This window comes from Myotis lucifugus, unplaced genomic scaffold (assembly GCF_000147115.1).
Source record: "Myotis lucifugus unplaced genomic scaffold, Myoluc2.0 scaffold_82, whole genome shotgun sequence".
Classification (NCBI taxonomy): Eukaryota; Metazoa; Chordata; class Mammalia; order Chiroptera; family Vespertilionidae; genus Myotis; species Myotis lucifugus.
In genome coordinates, this window is record NW_005871130.1 from 2,642,011 (window position 1) to 2,669,238 (window position 27,228).

General features: G+C 46.8%; 1 protein-coding gene across 3 annotated transcripts in view; it reads left to right on the plus strand.

Annotated features, from left to right (window-relative positions):
- Nucleotides 1-27,228, plus strand: part of CNDP1 (carnosine dipeptidase 1) — a 28,617-nt gene that overhangs the window by 804 nt on the left and 585 nt on the right. The window contains exons 2-11 of one of the 3 annotated variants that reach the window (XM_023755623.1): nt 9,837-9,962; nt 12,327-12,476; nt 13,271-13,433; nt 14,117-14,205; nt 17,218-17,418; nt 18,958-19,042; nt 21,893-22,053; nt 23,259-23,423; nt 24,684-24,825; nt 27,005-27,152. In XM_023755623.1, the coding sequence (XP_023611391.1) occupies nt 9,837-9,962; nt 12,327-12,476; nt 13,271-13,433; nt 14,117-14,205; nt 17,218-17,418; nt 18,958-19,042; nt 21,893-22,053; nt 23,259-23,423; nt 24,684-24,825; nt 27,005-27,152 (1,430 nt within the window). Of the gene's footprint in view, nt 1-6,040; nt 6,222-9,836; nt 9,963-12,326; nt 12,477-13,270; nt 13,434-14,116; nt 14,206-17,217; nt 17,419-18,957; nt 19,043-21,892; nt 22,054-23,258; nt 23,424-24,683; nt 24,826-27,004; nt 27,153-27,228 lie in introns of those variants that run through there. The other 2 variants (XM_023755622.1, XM_023755621.1) reach the window with 2 other exon arrangements.

The window sequence follows — 27,228 nt, forward strand, 5'->3', positions numbered from 1 at the left end:
TCTTCATCCCTGCCCCCAGCCCTGAGCGACCACTAATCTCCCTGTGCTTCATTTAATAAGAAGCATTCCCAGGGAAGCAAAAATAAACATTAATGATTAGAACAAACCTCAGACTCCATTTTTTAGTCTAGAGGACAGTCGGTCAAGATTTCTAGCCCTCACCAGGTAGTTCAGTTGGTTAGAATGTCATCCCGATACACCAAGGTTGTTGGTTTGGTCCTGGTCAGGGCACATACAAGAATCAACCAATGAATAGAACAACAAATGAATAGAACAGCATAAATGAGTAGAACAACAAATCCATCAATTTAAAACAAATATTTCTAGGTATTGGGCTTGAAGCATCTTTAGACAATGGCGTGAGGGTGATTTTGATGAATTTCCTGGTTTGTGGGTTCAATGACTCTGGGATGTCATGGGTGGACCAGTGAACGTCCAGAGTGGCCCTCACAGCAACAGGCACCAAATGTGACTGCTGAGGGCCACCGTGTACTGTTGTCCCTCCGTGACCCATTGCAGTGACACCTCTGGAGTTTATATCCAGTTGCCCAGCTTCAGTGTGGGCTTCAGGAAAAGGGGCAAGAGAAGATTGGTAACATTAGTGTGGAGAGTTGTAGCCAGACATTGGAGGAAGCTCGAAGACTCCAGGACCTAGTCTAGTTTACAGGCAGAGCACACCACCTCACAGACAGTGAGAGGGCTGAGATCCAATAGTGGTGCACTAGAGTTTTCAATATGGCCAAAGAACACATTCAGTCTCTGTAATGAGAAGCCAAAAGTAGATAAACTTATGTTTAGAAATTAATGTTTCAGTATTTTATCTTATCTAGAAATGATCTGAATATTTATCAAATATCCATCATTTAACTTAACTGAGTATAATTTTAAGGTTTCAAGTTACCAAAAATATTTTGAAACTAATTTTAAGCAGACATATTTTATGAAACATAATCATTGTTTGGGTGACTGACTGGTGCGGGGAGGGGGCTCCTGGAGACGTCACCGGTAGACACGAGATGGTATGTGCCCGGCCTCAGTCCTCTGACCCTGTCTGGGCACCCAGACTGTAAGTGGGGTATCTTCATTTGGAGGCAGGTCAGGGAAATGCTGGAGCAGGACCTTAAGGACAACCCTACTCTACTCCTGCCTTAGTCCTATGCACAGGATATAGGTCACCCCTACACACCAGGATGCCAGCACCTCTGTCCCCAAGCACCTCTCCCTGCTGGCCCACAATGCCTCAGTGTCCACCCTCTCAATCGCTCTTTCAGGCAATTACAATCCGCCCCATTCAGAAGCTCTTTGGTTGGGACAGAGGTGCCTTTTGGGAGGCATGGCACTGACAGGGAGCACATGCAGCTCCCAGCAGCAGCACAGGAAGCTGGGGGACTGTCCCCATGGACCCCCAAAGAGTGGGATCCAGAACATCCAGAGGGATTAGGGATTTGAAAAAGGAGAAGAGAAGGGAGGGATGAGCAGAGCTGGAGCTTCTGAAGATTGTGGGAGGGGGGAGCCCTGCATGGCCAGGAGCCCCTGTTCTAATAGGTATCAGCCTTCAGTTTGCCTGGGGCATCCTGTTCTCTCACAGCACACTCTGCCCTGCAGGTGCGCTGCCGGCGCCCAGCGCCCCTGCCCGCCTCGAACCTGGGTCCGCACCCTGAGCTCACCCTGCTGGGCCGCAGTTATCCATCAGTCCTATGTCCTGGTCCTGGAGCCTGAGGATTTCTGGGACCTGGGCCTCTATGCCTGCTAAGGTATACTGGCAGGACACACACACTTTTAAGGGAGATTTTCTCCTCTTTAAGCAATCCTGCTTCCCCTCGTTTTGGGAAAGTGTGTGGACACACACACACACACACACACACACACCTAAGCTTGTACACTGCAGCTGGCTCCGGCCCAGCTGGGGACTTTGCCTCCCAGAAGCCCAGAAGGGAGGTCACTGCAGGGACTTCAGATCAACGCTCAGGAGTTCACTCTTAAACCTCCCATCCACTTCCATCAGCACAAGTACACATACTTTAAATGTCTAATTAAAAAGACATAGACTCAAAAACGTAATAAATATCTCTACTGGACAAAAGCAAAACAAAAACATTCAATGGTGAGTGAGATGGGGGCGGGGCAGAAGCATCTAGAAATGAGGCTGCCACAGGGTCACAGGGACCCAGCACAGAGGGCAGTGGAGCCGGCACCACTGCCGGAACCAGGACTGGCTGGGTCTCCCTGCGGGTGACAGCTGGGCGCCCACAGCATTTCTCCACAGAAATAATGACCGAGCGGCAGAGAATACAACTGGTGTTCAGGCGGAGCCTGCAAGTTACTAGTAAAAGTATACGTTAGTCTAATAATATCAGACTAGCAATAAGAAAGCTCACAATGTTAATTGGGAAGTGAGTTACTGCCACTGAAATGCAAACAGTAGAACATGTTTAAATGGATGTGAATGAAATATGTTTACAACCTTCACGGGATAAATGAAGGACTAAGACCATAGAGAAGAGGCAGGCAGATGTGAGTGGAGAATAGGTGGACATGGAACACAACCAATTAGAAATCCTGAAAATGAAAAATCGTTATTGAGAAACTCAGTAGTTCATGTGCATTCTAGACCAGCCACAATCAAAAAGAGAATGAATCAGCTGGAAAACATGACTGAGGAATTTAGCCAGAAAGCAGAGAAAAAATGGACAGAAAAGATCAGAGAATGGAAGGATACATGATAGATCAAAAGATTCCAACTGTAGTAGGAGGTCTACAAAAAGAAAAAAAGTGTAATGGTGGAGAAGTGACATCAGAAGAGAGAATGACTAAGAATTTCACAGAATAAACAAACACAAATGAAAATGGGTGCTGAACACTGAGTATATCAGTCAGACCCATTGTGACAAAGCGGAGAGCATCAAGGAATAAGAAAATAGGGAAGAGGGTAGTGAACAGCTAGCCAGGGAATGTGTGGGATTGGGGAGGGGGGTGCAGAGAGGCTGCTGGGCTTTGCTGATGAAGGACTTGGGGGCTGGGAGGCTCTGGGTGGTGGAGAGAAGCAAGGACTCCAGGCAGGCAGGACAATGAACAAAGCCCCAGTGGTGTTGTCAGGAAGCTGGAGCCTCCTGAGACTGCTAGGAGGAAGAATCATCTGACTCAGTTAAATTTTGGGTGTTTTTTTTTTTCCCCTTATTCGTGTTTACAGCTTAGATAGTTTTGTTTGTCAACACATTTTGCATTTTCTGCACTATGTTGAAATAGAAGGCGTTTCTCTGGTGAACATTAGCTACTCCTGGTGTCTCCTCCAAGACTGTGCACTTAGCAAACACCAATTGGGGTTTTAGTCTAGGCCAGTGGTCAGCAAACTGCGGCCCCTTGAGTGTGGCTCTTCCACAAAATACCACGTGCGGGTGTGCACGTACAGTGTGATTGAAACTTCATAGCCACACTCGGGCCAAAGAGCCGCATGTGGCTCGAGAGCCGCAGTTTGCCAACCACTGGGAAGGCAACTCTCAGGACATGGGAATATGGAGAACACGGCCTAGCCATGATCCAGCTTAAGTTCAAGTGAGTGAGGCAGAGAATATTAAGTAATAGAATATTAGTAACGACAAGAAAATAAAGAGCAGGTTGTGCTGGGGGAATGATGCCCCAAAATACATGTCCACATGGAGCCTCGGAATTAGTTAAAATGAGGTTGTACTGGATTGGAGTACTCCATAATCCAGAAACTGGTGGTGACCTTCTAAGAAGAAGAGAGGACACAGGGACACACACAGGAGTAGGCCGGGTGAACCGGGGCACAGCTCCGGGCCACGGAGCACCCAGGACCACCGGCCACCACCAGAAGGTGGGAGGGAGCTGGACCAGCCCGCACAACTCTGCCCACCAATTCCTCTCTGACTGTCCTCTCCCTGCCACCCCTCCTCTGTCCCATGTCTCCAGGTCCTCTGCCGCTCAGTTCCCGTTGCCTTGCCCCTCCCCCCACTCTCCATGGCCTCTCTGTTGTTTTGCCACCTGATTTTACCTGTTGTCCCCAAGATCACTCAGCCACCCCTGCAGGCATCTTAGGTTTATCCTGCTAACACTTTTACACCCAAATCACACAAATGAGATTTAAAAGAAGGAAGCAAAGGCAGTGTCTGTGGCCCAAGCACGGTTAGAAGACCTTGAGCTGGCCCTGGGTCTTGACTCCAGGGTCTGCACCCCATCTATAGTTTGGGGTTCACACCTCTCACCCCTCAAAAGGGAAGGGTGTGCCCTGTCCCAGGCTCAGAGCCAAAGACAACGCAGGCCTTGGAGGAGCTCAGGGTTCAGCTCAGTGGTGACACCTCTCTATGTGACTTCACCGCAGTTAGAGACCTGCCTGTGGGAGAAGCAACAGGCACCTCTGGCCATGTCACTTTTTTTTTTTAAAGGATGGTTAGGTGTTGTTGTTTTTTTAAAGAGACTCTGTTGTAATGTATCCTGCAAATCACAGAAGGACGCCTCCAGAAGTCGAATTAAAGAGTCATATTTATTGCAATCCGGGACTATGAGGGGCCATTTTGCTTTCCCAAATCTCATAGTAACCAGATGGTCGCAGCTCCAGGGTTATATAGGCAAAAAATCACAAAGGTATTGATTACATCTCAAGGTTTGGAATGAGGAACCTGGTTTGCAAAAAAGCAGTTTACAGAAGCAGAAGCAGCATGTTAATTATAGTTTTGGGTCTCGGGGTCACTGAATTGACAGAAATACATTATCTAGAGCCCTCGGGTCTGGAATGAGGAACCTAGTTTGCAAAAAGCAGTTTACAGAAGCAGAAACAGCATGTTATAAACACATTATCTAGAGCCCTTGGGTAACCTGGGTTAAACTTAGGCATGTTATCTAAATTACAGTTTTGGGTCTAGAGCCCTCTGACCTTGGGATAACTGTGCTGTCCTTCCCAGGTGAAGGAAAAATGTGCTTTCTAAAACCAGTAAGATCACAATCAATGGGATAGTCATTCAATCAAATGGGATGATTTATACAATCCAGAAAATCAAAATAACTTTTCTATTGTTAAGCCAAACAACAGGGTTAGAGTTAAACTATAGTTTCTACCTGAGATGATTGCTACCATACTTCAACTCTTTTTTAAAAATATATTTTTATTGATTTCAAAGAAGAAGGGATAGGGAGAGAGAAATAGAAACATCAATGATGAGAGAGAATCATTGATCAGCTGCCATCTGCATGGCCCTCACTGGGAATAGAGCCCACAACCCAGGCATGGGCCCTGACCAGGAATTTAACCATGACCTCCTGGTTCATAGGTTGACACTCAACCATTGAGCCACACCGGCTGGGCATCACTTATTCTTTTTGGGTTAGGATTGTCATGTTTGCAGATGACAGTAGGCTCCGGAGGTGGTGCAGAGCCAGGGCAGAGTCTGGGGAAGCCCAGATCACTGGCCAGTCTGGAAGGAAGCAAAAGATTCTCAAGAGTCCTTTCTAGGTGACACGTGCTGACATTGCTGCTTTCTACTGGCCTGCACCTTTGCAGTCAGGGGCATGGTCCTCAGACCAGCTGGCTGCCCCTAGGATGGCGCACCATCCAAGCAGGGTCCTTGAAGGGCCGGATGCTGTGCATGCATGACCTCTGGCCTCCTGCTGCACAGGGCAGTGCTCTGTGCCTGTGTCCAGCCTGAAGCTCCAGGCCAGGGGACACCAAGCCAGCGGTCAGTGCGAGCTGAGCTTGATTCCGAGCCCTACCTGCACCCAGGACTGTGCGGGGCTCCTCCTGCACCTCTTTATGCGGTGATGTCTGTCTCTAGCCATCTGCACCTGGGGGATGGGCTTCACCTTGGGTTTAGGAGTGAGCCTGAGCTAAGCTCTTCTTTTGGGTCAGACTGCCGGTCAGACCCTGACTAGAGGATGGTGGAAACTCCTAGCTCTTGGGACTTTCTGGGGAATTCTGTTGCTGGAAACTGTCCAGGCTGCCCTCCAAAAGCCACGCCTTGACCGCTCCCTCTTCAAGACTGGCTGCCAAGTTCATCTGCTCAGGAATGCTTGGCTCAGCCCAGCTCTGCGGGGGAATTAACAGAATCCAGAAAGGCTGTTGGGGGGAGGGGAGGTTCGGCTTTTATTTTTAATCCCGGCATGGTGAGATAAACCAATAAGGCATGTTTCCTGCATTATAACAAACCCATCAGCTCAGTCCCGGGCAGAGCACCTTCGTAAAGCAATCCCATGGGACTCTAGGTGACTTGGTAAGTGGGGTCTTGGCATCCAAGTTGACCCAGCACAAAGTTTCTCACAGGCGGAAAAGGGTTTGGCTACAGTGTCCGGGAGGAACAGGGAACAGGCCTAGCCCAGGCTCAGTGAGGGGAGGCTTTCATTTGGATTCTTTATTCTGCTCAGCAGCAAGTGGTGCGGGAGGGGCTTTATCGACAGCACACCCCACTCAGCCTCCTCTAGGATGCCTGTTGGTTTCAGGGCAGGAGATAGAAGTGTCCTAAGTGTCATTGGCTCAGGCAGCCCGTGACGATGTCGAGGCCACTGTCAGCTAAGCACACAGACCATCTAGCTGTCCTGGTTGTTGGTGAGAGCTAGGAGAGGAGGAGACCCCGAGGCCAGCCCTGTGGGAGGAGAGGCTTTTGGGTTTGAAGCTGAATTGACTGGGAGAAGGACGGGGTGGGGGTGGGTCCACCACAGAGGATGTGGACACGCCATCAGAAAGTCTTAAAAGTTATAGTATTTAAAAATAAGGCTTAGTGTAGGGGCACTTAGGGCTTTTGTTACAAATCTAAGAGCAATGAGTTGGAATTAACAGAATCTTATTGGGGGAAGGGGTGGGGCGGGTTCCTCTGTGAGAGTCCCGAAGGTGGGCTTCTCTAGCTGGGCTGGGTTACCTTCTCTGCCAAGATAACACTAAGACCTGCCTCCAGCTCTCCCTGCCCCCTTCACCTTCCTGTCCTCCAGCACCTCTGCCAGGAATAACTCTTCAATTACCAGTAATTCTAAGTCACGTGTGACTGTAACCCAAGAAAAGAAACAGAAAGAGAAAGGGGTGTGGGAGACTGGAGAAGTGAGTATGTCTGCAATGTGGGGACCCACCCAGGATCTTACAGGCAGGATCAGTGTCCACAGCCCATCTCTGAGGCAAAGGGACACAGGTGCTCAGTCCACTCTGCGGGCACTGTGGGGAAGTGCAGTCCTGCAGACCCTGTGTGAGGACCCACCACCAGGGACAATCCTTCAGGAAGCTGGGCCCTACCTGTGCCCTTCCTGTTGGGGTGGGGGTGGGGGGAGCTCCCGCTGAAATACGAACCATTCTTTCTCCTTAAAATTGCTGTTTTCCTTCTTTTCTTGTGGCTTCCTTTTCTCTAAATTGCCCCATTTTAGTTTTCATTGGAGAGGAGCACCAAATCATTTTTTTTAGTGGAAATTGAATGCATGAAAAATAAAAGTAGCAGCTCACATATTAATTTATATGGATTGCCTACAAAAAATAGCTTACGCCATTTCAAAGAGCCTTTCCCAGGCATCCAGAGCTTCTTTTCTGCTGCTGTCGGTCCTCAAGAGTCCTTTCCTCCTGATTTTTTTGCAGCCCCTAACCCTAACCCCTAGAGCTTAGCTGGATCCAGCCTCATTCAGATCAGAATAAGGCCAAGGATGCTCAGGGGCGGCTCATTGGCGCCATCTTTTGGACTAAATTCTTAACCCGCTTATGAATGAGCAGGGTTCACTTTTACCTGGAATTTACCCACTTCTTAGCTTCCTTTCGAGACATTTTTCATATTCAATACTATAATTATACTTTTGAACAAGTGTTCATATTTATGGTTATTATTTTTATAATGACCATATTGCAATGTAATTCACGGAACTTACAATTTACCAATTTAAATTGTGCAATTCAATGGTTTTTAGTATATTCAGACTTGCACAAACGTTGCCAAAATGAACTTTAGGACTTCCATCATCCCACAAAGAATCCCCCTACTCATTATCACCAGTCACTCCCCTCAATTCTGCCAGCCCTAGGCCACCACCAATCTACTTCTGTCTCTCCAGATTTAACTATTTTGGACATTTCATATAAATAGACTGATACCATATGTAGTCTTTTATGTCTGGGTTCTTTTACTCAACATAATGTTTTCAGGGTTCATGCATGTTGTAGCATGTATCAGTGATTCATTTCTTCTCATGGCTGAGTAATATTCCATCTTATGTATACACAACATTTTGTTCATCCATTCATCCACTGATGAACACTTGGGTTGCAGCCATTATGAATAATGCTGCTGTAAACATCCCTGTTGAGTTTTTGTGTGGACACATGTTCTCATCTTCCTTAAAAACATATCTAAGAGGAACTGCTAGGTCATATATTTAATTATTTGAGGACTGCCAGACTGTTTTCCAAAGCATTTGCACCATCTTGCATTCCCACCAGCAGTGTATGAGGGTTCCAATTTCTCCACATCCTTGCCAACACTTGTTGTTACCTGACTTTTTTATTTTAACCATAGGAGTAGGGGAGCAGGTATGAAGTGGTGTCTCATTACTTGATTTGCATTTCCCTGATAACTAATGGTGTTGACCATCTTTTCATGTACTTAGTTGATCATTTGTAGATTTTCTTTGGAGAACTGTCTATTCAAATTTGTTTTATATTATTGACTGTATAATTCTTTATAGTCTAGAGTCCAGGGGTCCTCAAACTACGGCCCGCGGGCCACATGCAAATACAAATATTGTATTTGTTCCCGTTTTGTTTTTTTACTTCAAAATAAGATATGTGCAGTGTGCATAGGAATTTGTTCATAGTTTTTTTTTAAACTATAGTCCGGCCCTCCAACGGTCTGAGGGACAGTGAACTGGTCCCCTGTTTAAAAAGTTTGAGGACCCCTGGCTCTAGACACACATCTTCACCTTGGCTCTGTTGGTGCCCCGGGCTGGAGGCCTAGAAAGGAAGCTGCCTAAACCTAAAGTGGCTCTAAAAAATAAAGTCTAGCTTCAAAATGTGCAAAAATCCACAAGGAAGAGTTGGTTTGGAAGAAGATGATGAGTTAGTTCTGAGCCTGGAAGTCCTGCCCTCTGGTTTTCTGCTCTGCACCCAGCTTGGAGCTACCATAGGGTGGAGGGATGAGTAGGAAGAGGGTGTGGGGAGGAGGGGGAAGCGGAGGGCAAAGATAGGGGTCATGGACAAGTCTCACATTTATGGGCCAGGGGAGGTAAGGGGCCATCAGAGAGGGAAGCAGAGGCCAGAGAGGTGGGAGGAAAGGGGAGCGAGCCGTGGACCAGGGGCCCCCAGGCGGGGAATGTGGCCAACAGCGTCTAAATTATCTTTAGTTCTTCCATGTTACTTATCACACTATGCTTTTATGTTTCTTTTTAAAGTGCTCTAGCCTCAGGAGCTGATGGAGGAAACCCCTCATGCTGCCCAGGATTCTAGGCAGTCCTTACAAAATATTCTTTCTAATAGAGTGGCTAATCACACATACAAATTTTATTATTTTAAAAATTACGTCACACTTCTCTCCCTTAGAAACATTGCCCTTCACACCATATGTGTGTGGTTTGACGTAAGGGGAAGTCAACCAACCGGAAAGACGATCACAGGAACAGACTGAGGAAGGCTGCTTCCAGACAAGCTTGTCAGCTTGCTTTCTGTCTGATCACAATCCTTTAGCGCTGAAAAGGAAGCGCTTGGGGAAACGGAGCACAACATAGATTTCCTGTTCTACTACCTGGTGTTATTTTAGCCTGAGTGACTGCACGCAGCTGTATCGGAGAACAGACTTCTTGAAGTGTTTGCAAGGTCGAAAGTCCAAACCCTGGTACTTATTTTGCTTCCTCCCCTGTGCCTGCCACAGGCGTCAGCTCTCCTTGCTCTTCTGCTGCTGCTTTTGGGAGGCATGTCCTCTCCATCCTCACCCCATGCCGGGCTGGTCGAGAAGGTCTTCCAGTACATGGATCTCCATCAGGATGAATTTGTGCAGGTTGGAGAAACTATAGGCGGGACACTTGCATGAGATCCCTTTTGGTGTCCGGGTGAATGGTGGTGGTTTGCTGGGAGATGTGGGGACAACTTAATTACATTTAAAATGCCTGTGATTCTTCATTGAATTAAAATCGTGACTATTTGTTAGATTGAGGGAAGAGATCTCTCCCAACCATTCCTCTGGAAAGGGGTGTCTGTTCCTTTCCAGCACACTTGCTCTAGGGCAGCGGTTCTCAACCTGTGGGTCGCGACCATCGGAAAACACATATAGCATATCAGATATTTACATTACGATTCATAAGAGTAGCAAAATTACAGTTATGAAGTAGCAACGAAAATAATTTTATGGTTGGGGGTCACCATAACATGAGGAACTGTATTAAAGGGTCTCGGCATTAGGAAGGTTGAGAACCACTGCTCTAGGGGGCTGTCTTGGAGTTGTGGAAAATGTTGAGCTCACGTTTACTGGGAACCATCCTCAGGTGGCCGTGGTGCCCTCGCTGAGGCCCTCTCCTGGCTGAAACTCACCTCCCAAGGACACCAGCCCAGAGTAACACCTCCTGGCTGCAGCAGCTATCAGTCCAGAGTTCTGCCATGTTCAGTGTCAGAGCTGTTATTTTGTAGTCCATGTGATACACACTTATCTTCTTCTCCTTGGCAACCCTCTGCTTTCTTCCTATCTCATCACGTGGGGGCGGGAGACGGAAGGAGGCCTGGGAGGGAAGCAGGAAAGGGCTGGACTCAGTCTTCCCTGCAAGTCCCTCTCCTTCCTCACTTCTCTGTCCCCCTCAGGCCAGGCCTCCACCGTGGCCCCAACTCCCTGAGCTTTCGCCAACTCTGCGCCCTGCGTCTCCATGTCATCTCCGCACACGTGTTCAGTGTGTGGTTATTTGATCAACCAGTCAATGTTAGGACCCTTATTGGCGCTTAGATCTGAAACCTCTGTGTTTGGTGCTAAAGCACAATGCCGATAGTCCAGCCGCTTTCCTAAGCCTGACCTTCATGGACCTGCCTCACATGGGAGTATTAACTTACCCTGCTCCCCACTGCATTTTCAAAACCCAAGTGGGGGTTCCCCTGTAGGTCGGAATTAGTGCGTGTGTGTGTGGGGAGGGGGGGGCTGTGTGGATTGGGGTGCTACAGCCAGGATAAGATCCAACTGGAATAAACTGGGGAGTCCAGGATTAGTCACTAAGACACGAGTGGTGTCTGGTGAGACTGCTGTCCCGGGATAAGCCCCTCACGTGCCAACACTGGGATGCGCCTGATCATTATTGTAACTCCACGCTGGCTGGCCTTCCCTGAGCACCCCTGGGGCCGGCATCGAGCTAAGTCTCCAGGCACCATCTCTCCCTGAGTCCTCCCTGAAGGGAAAGCATGTTTTCTTCCGCTACTTCATTCACTTCTGCGCCCACATCACGAGCAATCAGGATGTTAGGGAGGCCTCATCACATGGCATGATGAGTATTAACTCGGTGTCCAGCCCTCTTCCCTCCAGACGTGGGGGGCTGGGGCTGAAAGTTCGAGACCTCTCATCACAGCTCAGTCTTGGTGACCCCTCCCCACCAAGAGCCACTCATAGTCGCCCCATTACAACAAAATATGCTGCTCTCGCCCAGGAAATTCCAAGGGAGTTAGAAGCTCTGTGTTAGGAACCTGAGGCCGAGAGTAAATATTAGAACTGAAGATGACCTTGGCACCTCCATTGCTTAGGAAGTTGTGAAAGTTTCAGAAGCTCTGGCCAACAGGTGAGATAAAGACAAAAATATGTATTTCCCATTGTATCGCAACCTCATAGTCACCGTAACCTGAGACGAAAAAGCTGAGGCTGAGAAAGTGTACGGAGTATTCTCCAAGTCCAACTCTGATGGGCAGACCAGGGTTAGGAGCTAAGGCTGCCTGCCGCCCTGAGGGTCCTGGAGGAGCAGGCAGGGCTGACCACAAAACCTAAGTGCTAAGGATGGTGCCAAGGAGCCCTGCAGCCTGCTGAAGCCGCCAGGGGATCAAGTTGGGTGCTCTGTGAGGTCCAGAGGCCTTCAGGGCATGGTGGGAAGCCAGTCCTGGCGGGGGCGTGGCCGGCCAGCCTCTCAGTGCTAAAAACCAGAAAGGGTTGATCTGGATCTGCCCTTCTTCACAACCCTGGTGAACCCACAGGGGCACAGGCCCGGTGTTTGGGAGAACAGCCTTCCACCCACCTGCCCTGTCCCATTCTTCTGACCCAGCCAGCTCTGGCTTCTATGTTCCTGATTACACCTTCAGCTTGGCCAGTGACTTTTGAATATCAAGGTCAAATGAAGGACATTGGGGATTCTGTGCCTCCTGTGCTGTGTCATGCTAATCACCCTGTGGCCTGTCCTCACAGAGGCTGAAGGAGTGGGTGGCCATTGAGAGTGACTCCGTTCAACCTGTGCCCCGCCTCCGACAAGAGCTCTTCAGGATGATGGTCCTGGCCGCAGAGGAGCTCCGGCGCCTGGGGGCCAGAATTCCTCCCCGTCCCAAACGAGGTTGCCATGTTGATTTCTCATCATGTCAGGACTTGGGTGGGGGTGGGAGGGAACACAAGGAGGTGAATGAAGGCGACTCATTCTGGAAAGGCCCCTGTGCTGTTCACACCCTGCACACAAGCTGCAAACTTCCCCAAGCTTTAAGGCAGTGGTTCTCAACCTTCCTAATGCCGCGACCCTTTAATACAGTTCCTCATGTTGTGGTGACCCCCAATTTCATTGTTACAAATTGAACATAATTAAAGCATAGTGATTAATCAAAAAAACAATATGTAATTATATATGTGTTTTCTGATGGCCTTAGGCAACCCCTGTGAAAGGGTCGTTCGACCCCCAAAGGGGTCTCGACCCACAGGTTGAGAACCGCTACTCTAAGGCATCTTTCTGAGGCTCCAGCCTCTCATCAGAATCACTGCCTGTTACTTCCCCTCGGTCACAAATGGTGATCTTAAATCTTAGCGCACAGTGCTGCCAGGCTTAGCATTGAAAGTCTCCCAACAGTTTGTTTCCGACACCCAATTCAAGGTAGTTGAGTCTGAGTTCCTATTGAAGAGCATGCTCAACTAAGTTTCCTGTTTATCAATGTATATCTGAGGAAGTGCTTTGCTTTAATTACGCTTCATGTTTTAATTAAAAGTATCTTGTGGTACCATGTTAGAGCTGGATAAAGGGTGATCAGAAAATTATATGGACTCTGCCAGGACCCAGGGGTAGAAGCAGGACTCCTAACATCATGTCTTTGAATTGTCGGGAAGAACTAAACAGCATTTATTTAAAACTGCTATCCATTGTCCTCCTGCAGCTGCCTGATGGCCAGACTCTCCCGATACCTCCTGTCATCCTGGCTGAGCTGGGGAATGAGCCAGGGAAACCCACCGTGTGCTTCTACGGCCACCTGGACGTGCAGCCGGCCACACAGGCCGATGGGTGGCTCACAGACCCTTACACACTGACGGAAGTGGATGGTTAGTGACGTGCTGGTGCGCAGAGCTGGTGCCGCTGTGGATAAGGGATGCTCACAGGGTTAAGGATTTAGGACGGGCTTCCCATCCCTGGCTCCAGGTCTAACCTGTTGTTAAGAATGAACTAAATGCCACTCTCATGGTCTACAAGTTGGTCCAATGTGGCCAATTTTCTTTCATTTGGGAAAGAAACTTCAAACCTTTGTGCCCCTGGGTGAATGAGTGCCCCAGGCTGGAGTCCTTGGGCTGTGAGGAAAACAGTTGTCTTGGCCAAACATTTTCTTTTTAAAATTACCAACTATAATTTCTTTTTAAAGAAAAGAAGAAGAAAGGTTAATGGAGCTACAGATACCCTTTTTTCATTCTTTTGCTAGTTGTAAAATCTCAGAATGAGAGGCTGTGTTACATGACCGTCTGTAACAAATCCTCAGGCCCTTTTCCATGAATGTGGATAAAATACCTCATAATGGATCAGTATATTTCAAGTGAGCTTACATTTCTGTCTAGCTAGTGGCCATACTGTCTATACATAAGAAATCACACTTTGCGATTTCAGTGCAAGATTTGTTCTTGGAAGCAGAAAGCCCTGTTCAAGCAATTACCCATAAAACAACGTTTGTTTTTAACTCACTCAATTTGGCAGAGGTACCCATGCTTTTCTGAAAATTCTTCCCCCATTTTTCAAGGAAAACTTTACGGACGAGGAGCAACAGACAACAAAGGTCCTGTTTTGGCGTGGATTAATGCTATGAGCGCATTCCGAGCCCTGGAGGAAGTAGGTAGCCAGTGGTGTTGGGGAGGGAGCTCGATGATAATGACGGTGATAGTGACAGTGACAGTGACGATGGACGATGATGATGATGATGATGATGATGATGATGATGGCACAGTCCCTCACTGTGCTGCAAGCTTTCACCTGAATTTTGTCCTTTCCTCTTTCCAACAGTCTTCATAGGGCTGTACTCTGATAATCACACCCATTTTATAGATGAGGAGAGTGGAGCTTAGGACGGTCAGGGAACTTGCTCAAAGCTGCCCAGCTGGTCTGGGGCAAACATGGTACCTTGAGCCTGTGCTGCTGACCAAATGGAAAAAAAAACAAACACATAACAAAAAGTATGATGAGCCTGTGGCTAAGTTACTCTCACTGGGACTTGCCTTTTTCACCTTTATCTTACTTTAACTTGTATTTTTTATCTCCTCCTCCTTCTTATCACAAAGTTTGATTTTATTAATAGAGACAAACATACACTTTAAAACAACACATCAGCTATTTTATCAATGATCAAGATAGAGATCCCTGGCATGTGACATTCTATTTGAATCTTTAGGCCTCTCCATTCTTGTGAAATGCAGTTTTCATAGGTGTGCCAGACAGGTACTGGAAAGGTAGGGGGCTGCCTCTCTAGGGCCATCAGAGGATATGTTGGTGGCCCAGGTTTGAGTCTTTTACTGTCCCACCTGATGTTCTCACAAGGGTGGTCTCATCTCACACCACCCTCCCTTCTTCTGATGAATGCACTTAGGCTCCAAACAGAGGAGTCGATCTGGGTGGCCCTGGGCAGGAGACCTGGCCTCTCTGGGCCTCAGATCCTGTCCTGTAAAAACGAGGGTGTTGGCCCTTGGCTCCCTCCGAGGACTCTATGGGGCTAACCTTAAGGATATGTAGCCAGCCACCTTCTCCTTCGCATGACTTCCCTGAATCAAGCACCTCTGTTCACTGGAAATTGAAGAAGGCGCTCCAAGGTCAGGGTTCCTGCATGCTGGCTCCATCCAGCCTCTTTTAGGAGGAAGCAGGGAAGCAGGGAAGCAGTGCTCAGGCCCGGGCGCCGTCCCAGTCCAGGCCCAAGGCTTAGATCTTTGATGGCACCCCTTGCTCCCAAATCCTTCCCCTGGAAGAGATTTCATTGGGCTTCTCTTTCATGAGTTTCTTTTCTCCCAGACATAAGCAGAAGGGGAGAGGGCATGTGACTGCTCTGGACTCAGCTGCTGTATCTCACTAAGAAAGAGAGTTTGAGTCAGAATAGGTTCCTGGTAGGTCCTTCGACCACTGAAACATTGCCTTGTGGTTCTTGACACTCACATTGGTCAGCCTGAAAGTTTAATGTGGCCTTGGTTTCTCCCCTCTCTTCCTCTCTGTCTAGAATTCTCTCCCTGGACTTTCTTCTTCTGTCTCCTTTCTTTCTCCTTCCCTCCCCCCCTTTGTTCCCTCCCCCCTTCTTTCTTAAGAGGAGGGAAGCAATATTTATATGAAAATTCCTATATAAAGGCCAAAATCTGCTTTGCTTTTAAATTTCAACTCTGAAGCTTACATAATTATAAACAGCACATAAGCCAGTTAATTCTCTCTAAGCCTCTTTTTTCCTCATCTGTGAGGTAGGAATGATCACTTCTTCCTCAGGGCATTGAGACGACTAAACAAAGTAACAGTCAAGGGACTCCATTGCCTATGAGTGCTGGGCCGTATGAGTGCTGGCTTCTTTCCTGGTGCCCTCCTGCCCTCCACCCTCTCACCCCCTTTTTCCTGTATTGTGTGCAGATCACTAACCGTGTGTCACCTCACTGGACCGTCTCACCCAGAGCCAGATTGGCTGTCCGTGCCCATACCGCACAGGGAGACAAGTGAGCTGCCTGGAGGTGGAATAGCTTGTGCAGGTCCCTTGGGTGCCATGGGACAGAGCAGAGACCAAAGCCCCAGCCTCCAACATTTAGTAGCCATTGGCTTGGATTTTATTAATCACCTTTTGCCAGAAAATCTTAGGCTTTCCAACTACTTCTCAGTCATGTGTTAATAAAGAGCTTTTGAATATTAAGATTTCAGAACTGTAGCTTGACTTCCTAAGACACATAGAAATGTACACACATGATACCTTTGAACAAATCATTATCCCCACATTAACCAACAGAATGGCCTAAGGTCACATTTTCTAATACATAATCCTCTGCTCATCCTGCCTTTGTTCATCTTTGGCCAGTCGGTCCTGCTCATTAGAGCTAATTAGTATGTATGTGCTGCCGTTTGTCTGCGTATAATCACTTTTAGAGTCTCCTACGTGTGTCTTCTGCTCCGGGAAGAGACTTTGACCTCTCCTCTTCATGTGGCTCTCAGAGATAGGAAGTTATAAATTATAGAGATACAATAAGATCAAAACCAAATGGGGGAAGGGCACATTGTAAAAATTTTAAAGGAGTGATTCTGAGCCCTAATATTAACTGGAAAAAAACTCATGTTCCATTCTGCTGCATGATCAAAGCCTTTGAATAAGTTAAAAGGCAGATTGAACTCATAGTTGAAAAATAACAGATACTCGAAATAAAAATTATCCGAGGGCTTAAATATTAGCCAATCTTTCAAAGGAAAGAGTTCTCGTTTATCAGGCTCAGAGTTATGAGTTCAGAAAGGAGATTTGTAATGGCGTAACCTTTCTTGAAAAATTCCTTTTGGGAAGAAGGAAGAAAGCGCCTCTGCCTGGGGCAGCCCCGCAGAGCTCTGTGGTGTGGATGTCGCTGCTTTTAGGAATTCCTTCCCCAGATCCTTCATCATTAAATTGGTGGGTCACGCTGGAATGTACACTGGGCATTACCTTGAACTCTCCTTCACAACCTTAGTTGAAACTTCTTTGCTGTAACAGAGATGTTGGGAATGTGAATAATTCACATATTGAACACATGTGATAATTACTGTACTTATGTTAAATACACACTATCCCTGGGTCTTACAAGGTGAGTGGGTGACTGTGCAGTTTTTGACAGATTGGTTTGTCCAACTTTTGACTTGTTCACTCAGGATCTCCCCGTGAACATCAAGGTCATCATTGAAGGGATGGAAGAAGCCGGTTCTGTGGCCCTGGAGGAACTTGTCAAGAGAGAGAAGGACAGGTTCTTTTCCAGCGTGGACTACATTGTGATTTCCGATAACCTGTGGCTGAGCCAGAGGAGGCCAGCACTCATTTACGGAACTCGAGGGAACAGCTACTTCACGGTGGAGGTATCTGCAAACCCTGGTGGCCTGCTGGGAGGAAGCCACGCTGGGGTCTGGGAGGGACAGAGACACAGCTGTGTGAGAGCACAGAGTTCTCCCAGGATGCTTGCCTGCTTCTGGGAAGTTCTGGGACGGGGTGTGGGGTTCATGAAGCCCCCACTGTGAGTCTGTGAATTGTGCATCTTTCTACAGACAGGATTCAGACGGCTTGTGACTCACAAGCCAAGAGATTTAGGGACTGCAGCTGTGGAAAGTGGAATTTGGAGGCAGGTGCAGCAGCGGGAAGGAGAGGGAGGGTAAGAGCCTACTGATCAGGTGCTGGGGCTCCTGGGAGGGCAACAGTACCTAATCCATGGGGCCTGCCTGCCAGGTCTGGGACGGAAGACCAGGGGCACTGGTATTGCGAGGCCTGTATCCCAGTCTGGCTCATACAGCCTGTGTAGGCCCCTTACCCTCCAAGTCTTGGCATCCTTACCTCTAAAGTAAGCACAGCAAACCCTTCTACAAGCCCCTAGGGTTGTGTGATGGCTAAATGTGACAGCTAGTCTGCTTCCTTCTCCTGTTCCATCAATACAGACAGCCTGGGACAGGGCACACGACTCAGAATCAGAGAGTCCCTCCTGGGAAATCGTCTGTTATTCAGCCACTTTAGTCTGTTTTCTCATGTGACAATGTGGACACTAATAATCTGCACCCTGTGGGAACCCAGTGGGACAGGAAAGAGGACACATTCCTGGCCGCACCTTAAAGGTGCACCGGGCAGAGAAAGACCAGCAGGGCAGGAATGATGGGAGGGGCTGAATTGAAGAGACAATTTAAAAAAACGCCTCACTGGACCTTGGTAACAGATTGGATATGGTGTGCACAGGAGGAATCCAAGATAATTTGGATTAACAAATTAACAGGACTGGGGACTCTCCTTGTTTTGGAAATGAGCGAGTTGGTAGGAAGTCATTGTAGCAGAAGGTGTTGAGTTGACTTCTAGCCCTGAATTTCAGAAAGTAGTAGCACACCAGAGGGATCAGACATATAGGTGTGAACATGTAGGAGTGTGGGGCTGTGAATGAAGCCCAGTGAGCTAGTTCTTGGGGCTCTGTGTGTAGAGGAAGAATGTGCCCCAGAATAAGCGGTGGGGGTGGGAGACAGAAGAGAAGTTATGAGGGGAGACATTAACTATCCTGCAGGCAATAAAAGAATACAGAGGAGAAACTTGCTCAGAAACCACAGGAGGAGAATTTTCCTGGAAGGAAGGTGAGCAACAGAACAGGGTGAAACCAAGAGGAAGATGATAATGTAGCCATCAATAGTGTGGTGCTGAATAGAACTGTGTTTGTGGAATAGGTGGGGGCTAGTCAGTCTCAGGGATTCAGGACACATGGGAAAAGAAGACATGGGAGCCATATGACTGGACAGGAGGAGGAGCGATGTCAGGGTGCTCACCTGAGTCCTGAGGGACACTGGTTGGGCGTGTTTCCCACCATGTGAAAGCTACAGCTACAGCAACGACAGTGTTAGCGCCTGTCTTCTCTTCTACCTGTCTTATAGGTGACATGCAGAGATCAAGATTTTCATTCAGGCACCTTTGGTGGTATCCTTCATGAGCCAATGGCTGATTTGGTGGCTCTTCTCGGTAATGTCTTATTTCATTTCACTTTTTACACATCAAGCAATCTACTAAAATATAGTTCTATATGACCCAATGTGTCTCTCCTTCCTTAGTCCAAGCCAGCTCTAAATAGAGGTGCATTAGAAGAAAAAACATATTTTTAGCTTCCCCCTTGGCTAAATATTCCTTGGGCTTATTAAGACCATGTTACTTTTTTTCATGGACTGAACCTCTTCCTGAATTTGTTCCTTTTCTTTTACTGGCTACTGTGACACATCTGGCCATACGCAAAGACAATGGCATAGCATCGAGAGCCTTCTGGGAGGCTCTCAGAATGATGCCAAATATCCTGGCACCACTTGGCTTCATTTTTCCACGTTGCTGTGGCCCCAGGTTGCACAGAGACTCCAATGAGTTTGCTGATCACACCTGCTTCTGACCTCCTGTGGATACCTGGTGTGTGCAAGTCAAGTTAGGGGTGTGTGTGTGGTGTTCCCCAAGAGCCCATTTGCCCACCTTGATTCACCCTGTGGCTCTTGCCTATATCAGGACTGCCCAGCAGCTGGGGTGGATCTCTGGGAACTGAAGGAAGCTTCATCTTCAGGGGCCTTGCTTGCAGGAGCCCCTTCCGCAGTCCTGTCAGGGATGTTGCTCTTTTGTGTTTGAGTGTTGGTGTTCTTTTCAAACAGAGGTTCTCAGGCTACATAAGTTCAGGCCTCACAGTACCAGGATCTGCCTCACATGGCACAAAGGGCACCTTTATACGAATTTTACAACATGCTTGCTTGGCAATTTAAGACAGAATACAACAAGCCATTTTTTTTCAAGTGTTTAAATTGTTCCAGAAGGATTCAGATAGCATGCAACTTATTATTTGAGGGTGGGCGAAGGTCAGTTCTCTATTTTACCAGAACTAATTTTTTTTCATCCCTAGGAGCAGCACCTTCATATCTATATAATGCATTTCAATCTCCTTCTCCTCCCCCCTCCCCCACTCCCCAGACATGATTGCTGCTCTCCATCTGTCTAGCCTGCATGGTTTCACCCAGGCATAGAAGTCCATTTAGCCCCACAAATGTATATTGCTCTGCTAGGAAAAGTCAGATGAGGATCACAAATGGAATGAAAATAAAAGGTTTTCCCTTTTTTAAATTTTGAAACAATCCGTAACAAAGTGATACTGGATTGTGCCCACCATGTGGTTTTCATCTGCTGTGTATGGAAGGACTCAGGGTTGAAGGCTCTCTGAGGACTGATGCATTACACCTAGTCATTGGGCACCTGCTGTGTTCCAGCGCCCGGTGAATGCTGGGATGTGACCATACACAGACCCACCTTCCATGAATGAGGGCACTGTCTCTGACCACACAGGACTAAATAACAAGTGTGAACCCACATGAGTGGACCAACAGGTGGCTTGGCTCTAATTAAGCCAAGGACAACCCCCTATGAAAATCTACATGGATGGCAGTAGTGCAACATGTAATGGCATTCCCAGTGCTTTAAGAGGATCACAAAAAGCAAGGCCTGAGGGTTGAGATGTCAGGAGCAAAACGTGAAGGGACGATGTCACTGTTCTGGTTTTCAACCACATCCTCCTCAGCCCCTCCCCTTGTCCCCCGGGACTTCACCCAGAATGTGTCACTGCACTAGGGGTACAGTACTGCAGATTGCTGCACAGCATCCATGGCCTGAGTTATGGAACGCCCTCATTTAGCCTAATACAGTATAGTATGTTAAGGCAATGATACAAACCCAATAGTAAAGTTCAAGTCAAACATTAAATTGGGCACCGAGTGACTGGGACTGGCTGTCATTGATTTGCAGTCACCCTCACCAAAGTCAAAGCAGAACATAAATCCACCACCTACAGTAGATTCACTCAGTGTCCCTTTAATGAACGTCCCCAAACTTCTGCTGACATCCTCCCATGCAAGATAGAGCTGCCTGTGGACCCACAACTATTTCTTTATCATGTGCTTTGTGATTGTCGACCTTAATGGAAAGATTTGAAAATGTAGTGCCTCACAGTAATTTTCTGGCATTGTCAGGTTATAATCACATTAGGAATGTGGACATAGTTTTATGAAGTGTCTTTACTTGAATAAAAGTCCCTAGATTTTGCTGCCCAGAGATGTTTTTCATCATTTATGTTCTCTACTTACTGATTGCATTGTATCTTTGGTAAGTACTTTCTCGAAATAGCAATATCTACTAAATCTCAAGTCTGCTTCTTTTATAGATATTCTTTGATGATTTCCCTGATTCATATTAATCCCGAAAATCTTTCATAAATAATAGTCCAGTCGACTGCTCATCATCACAAAGGCGCTCATGGTCCTGATGGATCTCACAGATTAGACCCCAATATTATGCTTTTGATTAATGATGAGTATTTATTATATTATTATGTGTGGAGAGGAGAGAAGTTGAGAAGGAATGATGATTTTCAGTTTCTCGAAGTATTATGTACATACATACACATGTATATCTAAACACTTTTATATTGAATACATTACTTCTTAACTCAGGATATGATAAAACTTTTAAAAGTTTTTATGTTTATGCTATAACAGGTAGAGTTGGGAACTTGAATGTAATGCAGGTGAGTCAAACCCCATTTAATTGATTGCAAATCCATGTTTTCATCCTACAAGATAGACATTAAAGCAGGTCTAACACAGGCTGAGTCAGCCTGGTGACCTCCTTCCTGTACCATCCCCTCTAGGATGTGAGCTGTTGCCACTGGCTCTGCTGTGGGAACCAGAGCCAGTCACAGGCCTGCTGCTGCCCCATCGCTGTGGTCCCACTGCAGGGCCTGAGCATCAGCCCAGCGGAACATCTGTCTGGCTTTGTTTCCTGTGTGTCCTGTAGGTAGCCTCACGGACTCGGCCGGTAATATTCTGATCCCTGGGATCTATGACCACGTGGCTCCTCTCACAGAAGAGGAGAAAGAACTGTACGGTGCCATCGACCTGGACCTAGAAGAATACCGGAACAGCAGCCGGGTTAAGAAATTCCTGTTCAACACCAAGGTACAGCCCCCAGCTGACGGCTCTCCGAAAGGAATGACGACACTAAACCACTTTTCCCACTGCCTGATCTGAGTGCTGCTCATCTCCGCATCTTAGAACTGACAGCAGTTAATTCTGAGGCTTGTCATGGTCTAGACCAGTGGTTCTCAACCTTCCTAATGCCACCACCCTTCAATACAGTTCCTCATGTTGTGGTGACCCCCAATTTCATTGTTACAAATTGAACATAATTAAAGCATAGTGATTAATCACAAAAACAATATGTAATTATATATGTGTTTTCCGATGGTCTTAGGCGACCCCTGTGAAAGGGTCGTTCAACCCCCAAAGGGTCGCGACCCACAGGTTGAGAACCGCTGGTCTAGACTCTAGATCCAGATCTTTATCTGGGGGCCATAACCACAGAGCTTCCTTTCACAGCCCAGCCTTTCCTAATCCCTTTACTCAATCCCAACCAGCTGGGCTTCCTATTCGTTCAGAGAGTGAGAACAGCCTGCAATTGTTCAGCTCTAGACCCCTCACTGTTCATTTTTCTAGACAAAACCAAGAGCCTCAGGGCTCCTCTGTAAATGGCTGCATCGCTGCCTCAGTGTAGTGAGTAAGCCCAGAGGCAGAGGTGTTGTTAAGGGCAAATTCGGACTTTTCCGTTGCCACCTCCTCCTGCTGTGGAGTGTGGGCGCTTGGCTGCTTCCCTGGGGAGGCGGGGATGCCAGAGAGGCCGGAGAGGGATCCTGAGTGGGAGGAGTCCTGCTGGACGTACGGGCGGAGTTTACTATGAGGCGGGGTCTGTTTCCTCTGAAGAGGTCTAGGTGGCCACAGCCAGAAAGAAAACCGCTCGGATGCCTGAAAAATCAAAGGCATTTACATGCAAGTTGTCACTGCGATGACTGGGGATGGAAATTTATAACTGAACTCAAATTTCTGAAAGGGCCCCTTTGCCATCTATTAATTGGAAACTTAAGAGCTCCGGTGAGGAGGGGCCTTTGCCATAGGAGTTACTTGAGGAGGTGACAGCCGCACAGGACCTCATGTCCTGAGGGAGAAGGTCACTTTGTTATTAGTCCAGACGTAGCCAAGCAGGGTGATAATGAACTTGTCATGAACGGTGTCGCTGATGTACAGAAACTGGTGATGTAAGCAATCTAACTGAACTGATTTTAATCGGTCTTTCTTGTACATAATAAAATAACTTTATTTTAATTCAGGAGGAAATTCTGATGCACCTATGGAGGTACCCTTCTCTTTCCATCCATGGGATCGAGGGTGCGTTCGATAAGCCCGGAACTAAAACAGTCATACCTGGCCGAGTTATAGGAAAATTTTCCATCCGCCTGGTCCCTCACATGAATACATCTGTGGTGGAAAAACAGGTAAGAAACCTGCATGGTTCTGCCTGGCAACACCCTCCCGAGAGCCGTGCAGCCCTGTGGAGGGAGCAGTGCAGGTGTTGGCACTGAATACCATATTTTTTCAATATACAAGGGACTGCAACACATGTAAAAAAAAAAGATACAATTTTTGTTTGCTAAAAATCTCTTTCCTCGATTATATTGCAATTACAGTAGTCAGATAAATAACCATTTGTAGTTGGAGTGATGGAAAAAGTTAAAGAATTAAATGGTAGCTATAAAGGCAAGATTGGTTTTGTGCACAGATGAAGAAGCTAACTGCGACAGCTGGATGGAGCCAGAAAATCTTAAGTGCCCATTGCTTGTCCACATGTCTGAAATGAACACTGATAGGAGCCATTTTAATGAAAATGTTATCTGGAAGGACTTGTATGTCTACATTATCCACCTGTTATCAGTAAACTTCAAGTTTAACAGCAAGTAAACTCTGAACAAATGAGCTCAAGAAATACCTCATCCCAACCCTCTCTACCCCACATTCCTCTGTTACTGTCTTCTAAGTGATCATTACATTCTAAAGTAGGGTCCCCTCCCCAACTGCCTCTCCTTCCTCCTTCTCCCCTCCCCTATTCTCACAACACTCATTCCCTGAGGGCAAGACCTTGTCCGTCTTGCTCACAGCTATATCCCCAGCACCTAGAACAGTTCTTTGCCACATGACAGGTGTTCTATAAATGTTAGTTGAAGGAATGAATGGAAGAAATATCTCAGGCTATGGAGTTTTTCTTTAGAGGATTTCCATAGTAGCAACATATCCAGGGCAGAAAAGGATGCTAACAGGCCCTTTCCCAGCTCAGTGTGGGATTGCTCTCAAAGTCCAAAAAGAAGGATTTTTAAATTGAGAAGTTATACTTGTATTATGTTACATAATCACTCAACATTCATAATGTTCATATTATTCATGTTGTCCATAATATTATTCAAGGTCTCAGTTACCAAATTCATAACAAGCAAATATTAACAGTCAGACACTGTGGTCAGGATGGGGAGGGGAGGGACTGGGGATAGAAGAGCGTGAGGGCAAGTGTTTCTCCCATTGGGTGAAGCTCCGTCCTAGAGACCTGCTCACTGTGTCATCATCCCCCAGGCAGAACCAAGGTCAGATCACAACCCTTGGACTTGCTGGGTTGGGGTTTCCAAGTTTCTTGATGGAAGACTATAGTCATTGTCTGAGGGAATAACTAGAAATTTTCTCTTACAATTGAAAACATTACCTTTTAGGTGCAGCAGCATCTCCAGTATATATTCTCCCAAAGAAATAGTTCCAACCAGATGGATGTTTCCATGGTGCTGGGACTGCATCCGTGGATCGCCAATATTAAAGATCATCAGTATCTTGCAGCAAAAAGAGCTATCAAAACAGGTTGGACTTATGATATTTCAAGTTTCCAGTGTCCAGTGGGACTGAGGGGTGGTACCCGAGGGTGGGAGATGTGGATAAAGCAGACACATTTAAATCTCCCAATATCGACCGTCCTTCTGACACAGGCTGTATTACTGAGTGTGACCTGTGCAGGGGCCTTTATATACACTATCTCATCAATGTGGTCTCTCAAAACATCTTATACTGTACTTACCCTTCTTGTGATGATGGGAATGACAAAATACTTACGTGATGAGATGAAGTGGGGCAAGTGATGTAGGCATTGTCTATTTCTGGCTGTGGCTGACCATGGGTAACTGAGACTACAGAAGTGCAGCCATGGATAGGAGGAACTACTGTATTACAGATGGGGCCTTAGGCCACGCCCCTGAAGATGCCAGAGCTGGAGTTTGAGGTCCAGACCTCCTGGGAGGACCAACTCTCTGTGAGGGTTGTCAGGACAAGGGACGCAGGCATGAAAAATTGGAGGAGAAGCCCCATCACAATGCCTCCAGGCGCAGCAGTATTTTACCAGTAAAATTTGGGAGTGAAGAAAAGAGGAAGAGAAGTCAGGCAGGTAAATGTAATGCCAGCTGAAGAGAGATGTGTGATTGACATGTCAAGGTCAACGATAAAGACCTGAGATGCTCTTGCAGGAATGCAGGAGTCACCTTTTGGTCTATTTGTGTAATAAACCACCAAGTACATCAACATTGTTCACATTCATGCCTTGCTTTGTGGATAAAGACCACGTGGCATGTTCTCTTTTCTGTCTTTGTTTTATTTTTCATTCCCACTCCATCACTGGCAACTTGTCCTCTCACCCGGAAGGTTTGAACCCATCTCTTTCTAGATCTTAGACCATTAAACTATTTCATGGGATACATTGAAATCTGAGTACAAATATTCAGATAGTCAGGTGATAGTTGACTATAGTGATTTATTTTTATTTATTTATTTATTTATTTTTAATATTTTTATTGAGTTTATTGATTTCAGAGAGGAAGGAAGAGGGAGAGAGAGATAGAAACATCAATGATGAGAGAGAATCATTGATCAGCTGCCTCCTGCACACCCCATACTGGGGATCGAGCCTGCAACCCGGGCATGTGCCCTGACCAGGAATCGAACCTGTGACCTCCAGGTTCATAGGTTGACGCTCAACCACTGAGCCACACCGGCCGGGCATATAGTGATTTATTTATATACTAGAGACCCGGTGCATGGATTCGTGCACTGGTGGGGTCCCTTGGCCTGGCCTGCAGGGATTGGGCTGAAACCGATCTCTGGGTCTTGGGGTGCAGGTTGAAGCAGATTTGGGGCTGACAGTGCCCCAGCAGCAACCTAACTCATGGCCAATTCCGCAAGGAATTGGACTCCCTCCTCTACTGGTTGGAACATCTGCCCCCTGGTGGTCATTGCACATCATAGCGACTGAGCAAATGGTCAAATAGTCGGACAGTCACTTAGGCTTTTATATAGATTGGTTACAAAAAAACAAAACACAAAAACACTAAGTCCCACTTTCCTAATATTTAATTCATGAAACAACCATAAAAGTAGGTACATCTGTGCTGCTCTTCCCAAAAATGCATAACATCTTCCAGTTATGAGAAAACAGACATACCCAAATTAAGGAACAGCTTACACAACAACCGATCAGTACTGTTCAAGAGGGTCAAGGTCATGAAAGACAAGGAAAGACTAAGAAGCTGTCACAGACTAGAGGAGATGAAGAAGCAGTGACAAATGCAGTGTGGGATTCTGGATGGGATCATGGCACAGAAAAAGGGGAAAGAGTCATGACATTCCAATAAGGTCAGAGTCTGGTTAATAATATTATTCCAATTTTAATTTCCTATTCTTGGTAACTGCACAATAGGTATGTAAGTTGTTAATGTTAGGGGAAGAAGTGTTAAGGGCATCTGGGAACCGTACCACTTTTGCAACTTTCTATAAGTCTGAAATTACTTCAAAATACAAATTTTTGAAATTATCTTTTTATGTAGGTAGTTGTAAAGAAGGCAATCACAGTTTTCTTCTTGATGCTACTGACTACTTTAGAATATAAATTGCATGATAGCGAATAGCTTACTTACCCCATGCACCAAATGTAATGGTGATTACTGGGCATAGTCTTGTCATTATGTTATTCAAATGCCTTCTTTTCCTGTTTTAGTGTTTGGAACAGAGCCAGATATGATCCGGGATGGATCAACCATACCAATTGCCAAAATATTCCAGGATATTATCCAGAAGAGTGTGCTGATGCTTCCGCTGGGCACTGTTGACGATGGGGAGCACTCTCAGAATGAGAAAATCAATAGGTAGGCTCTTGTGGGGGCTACACCCTCACTGCCCAACCCCAGGTCTGTACATCGGAACCTCCCGACATGCTGCATA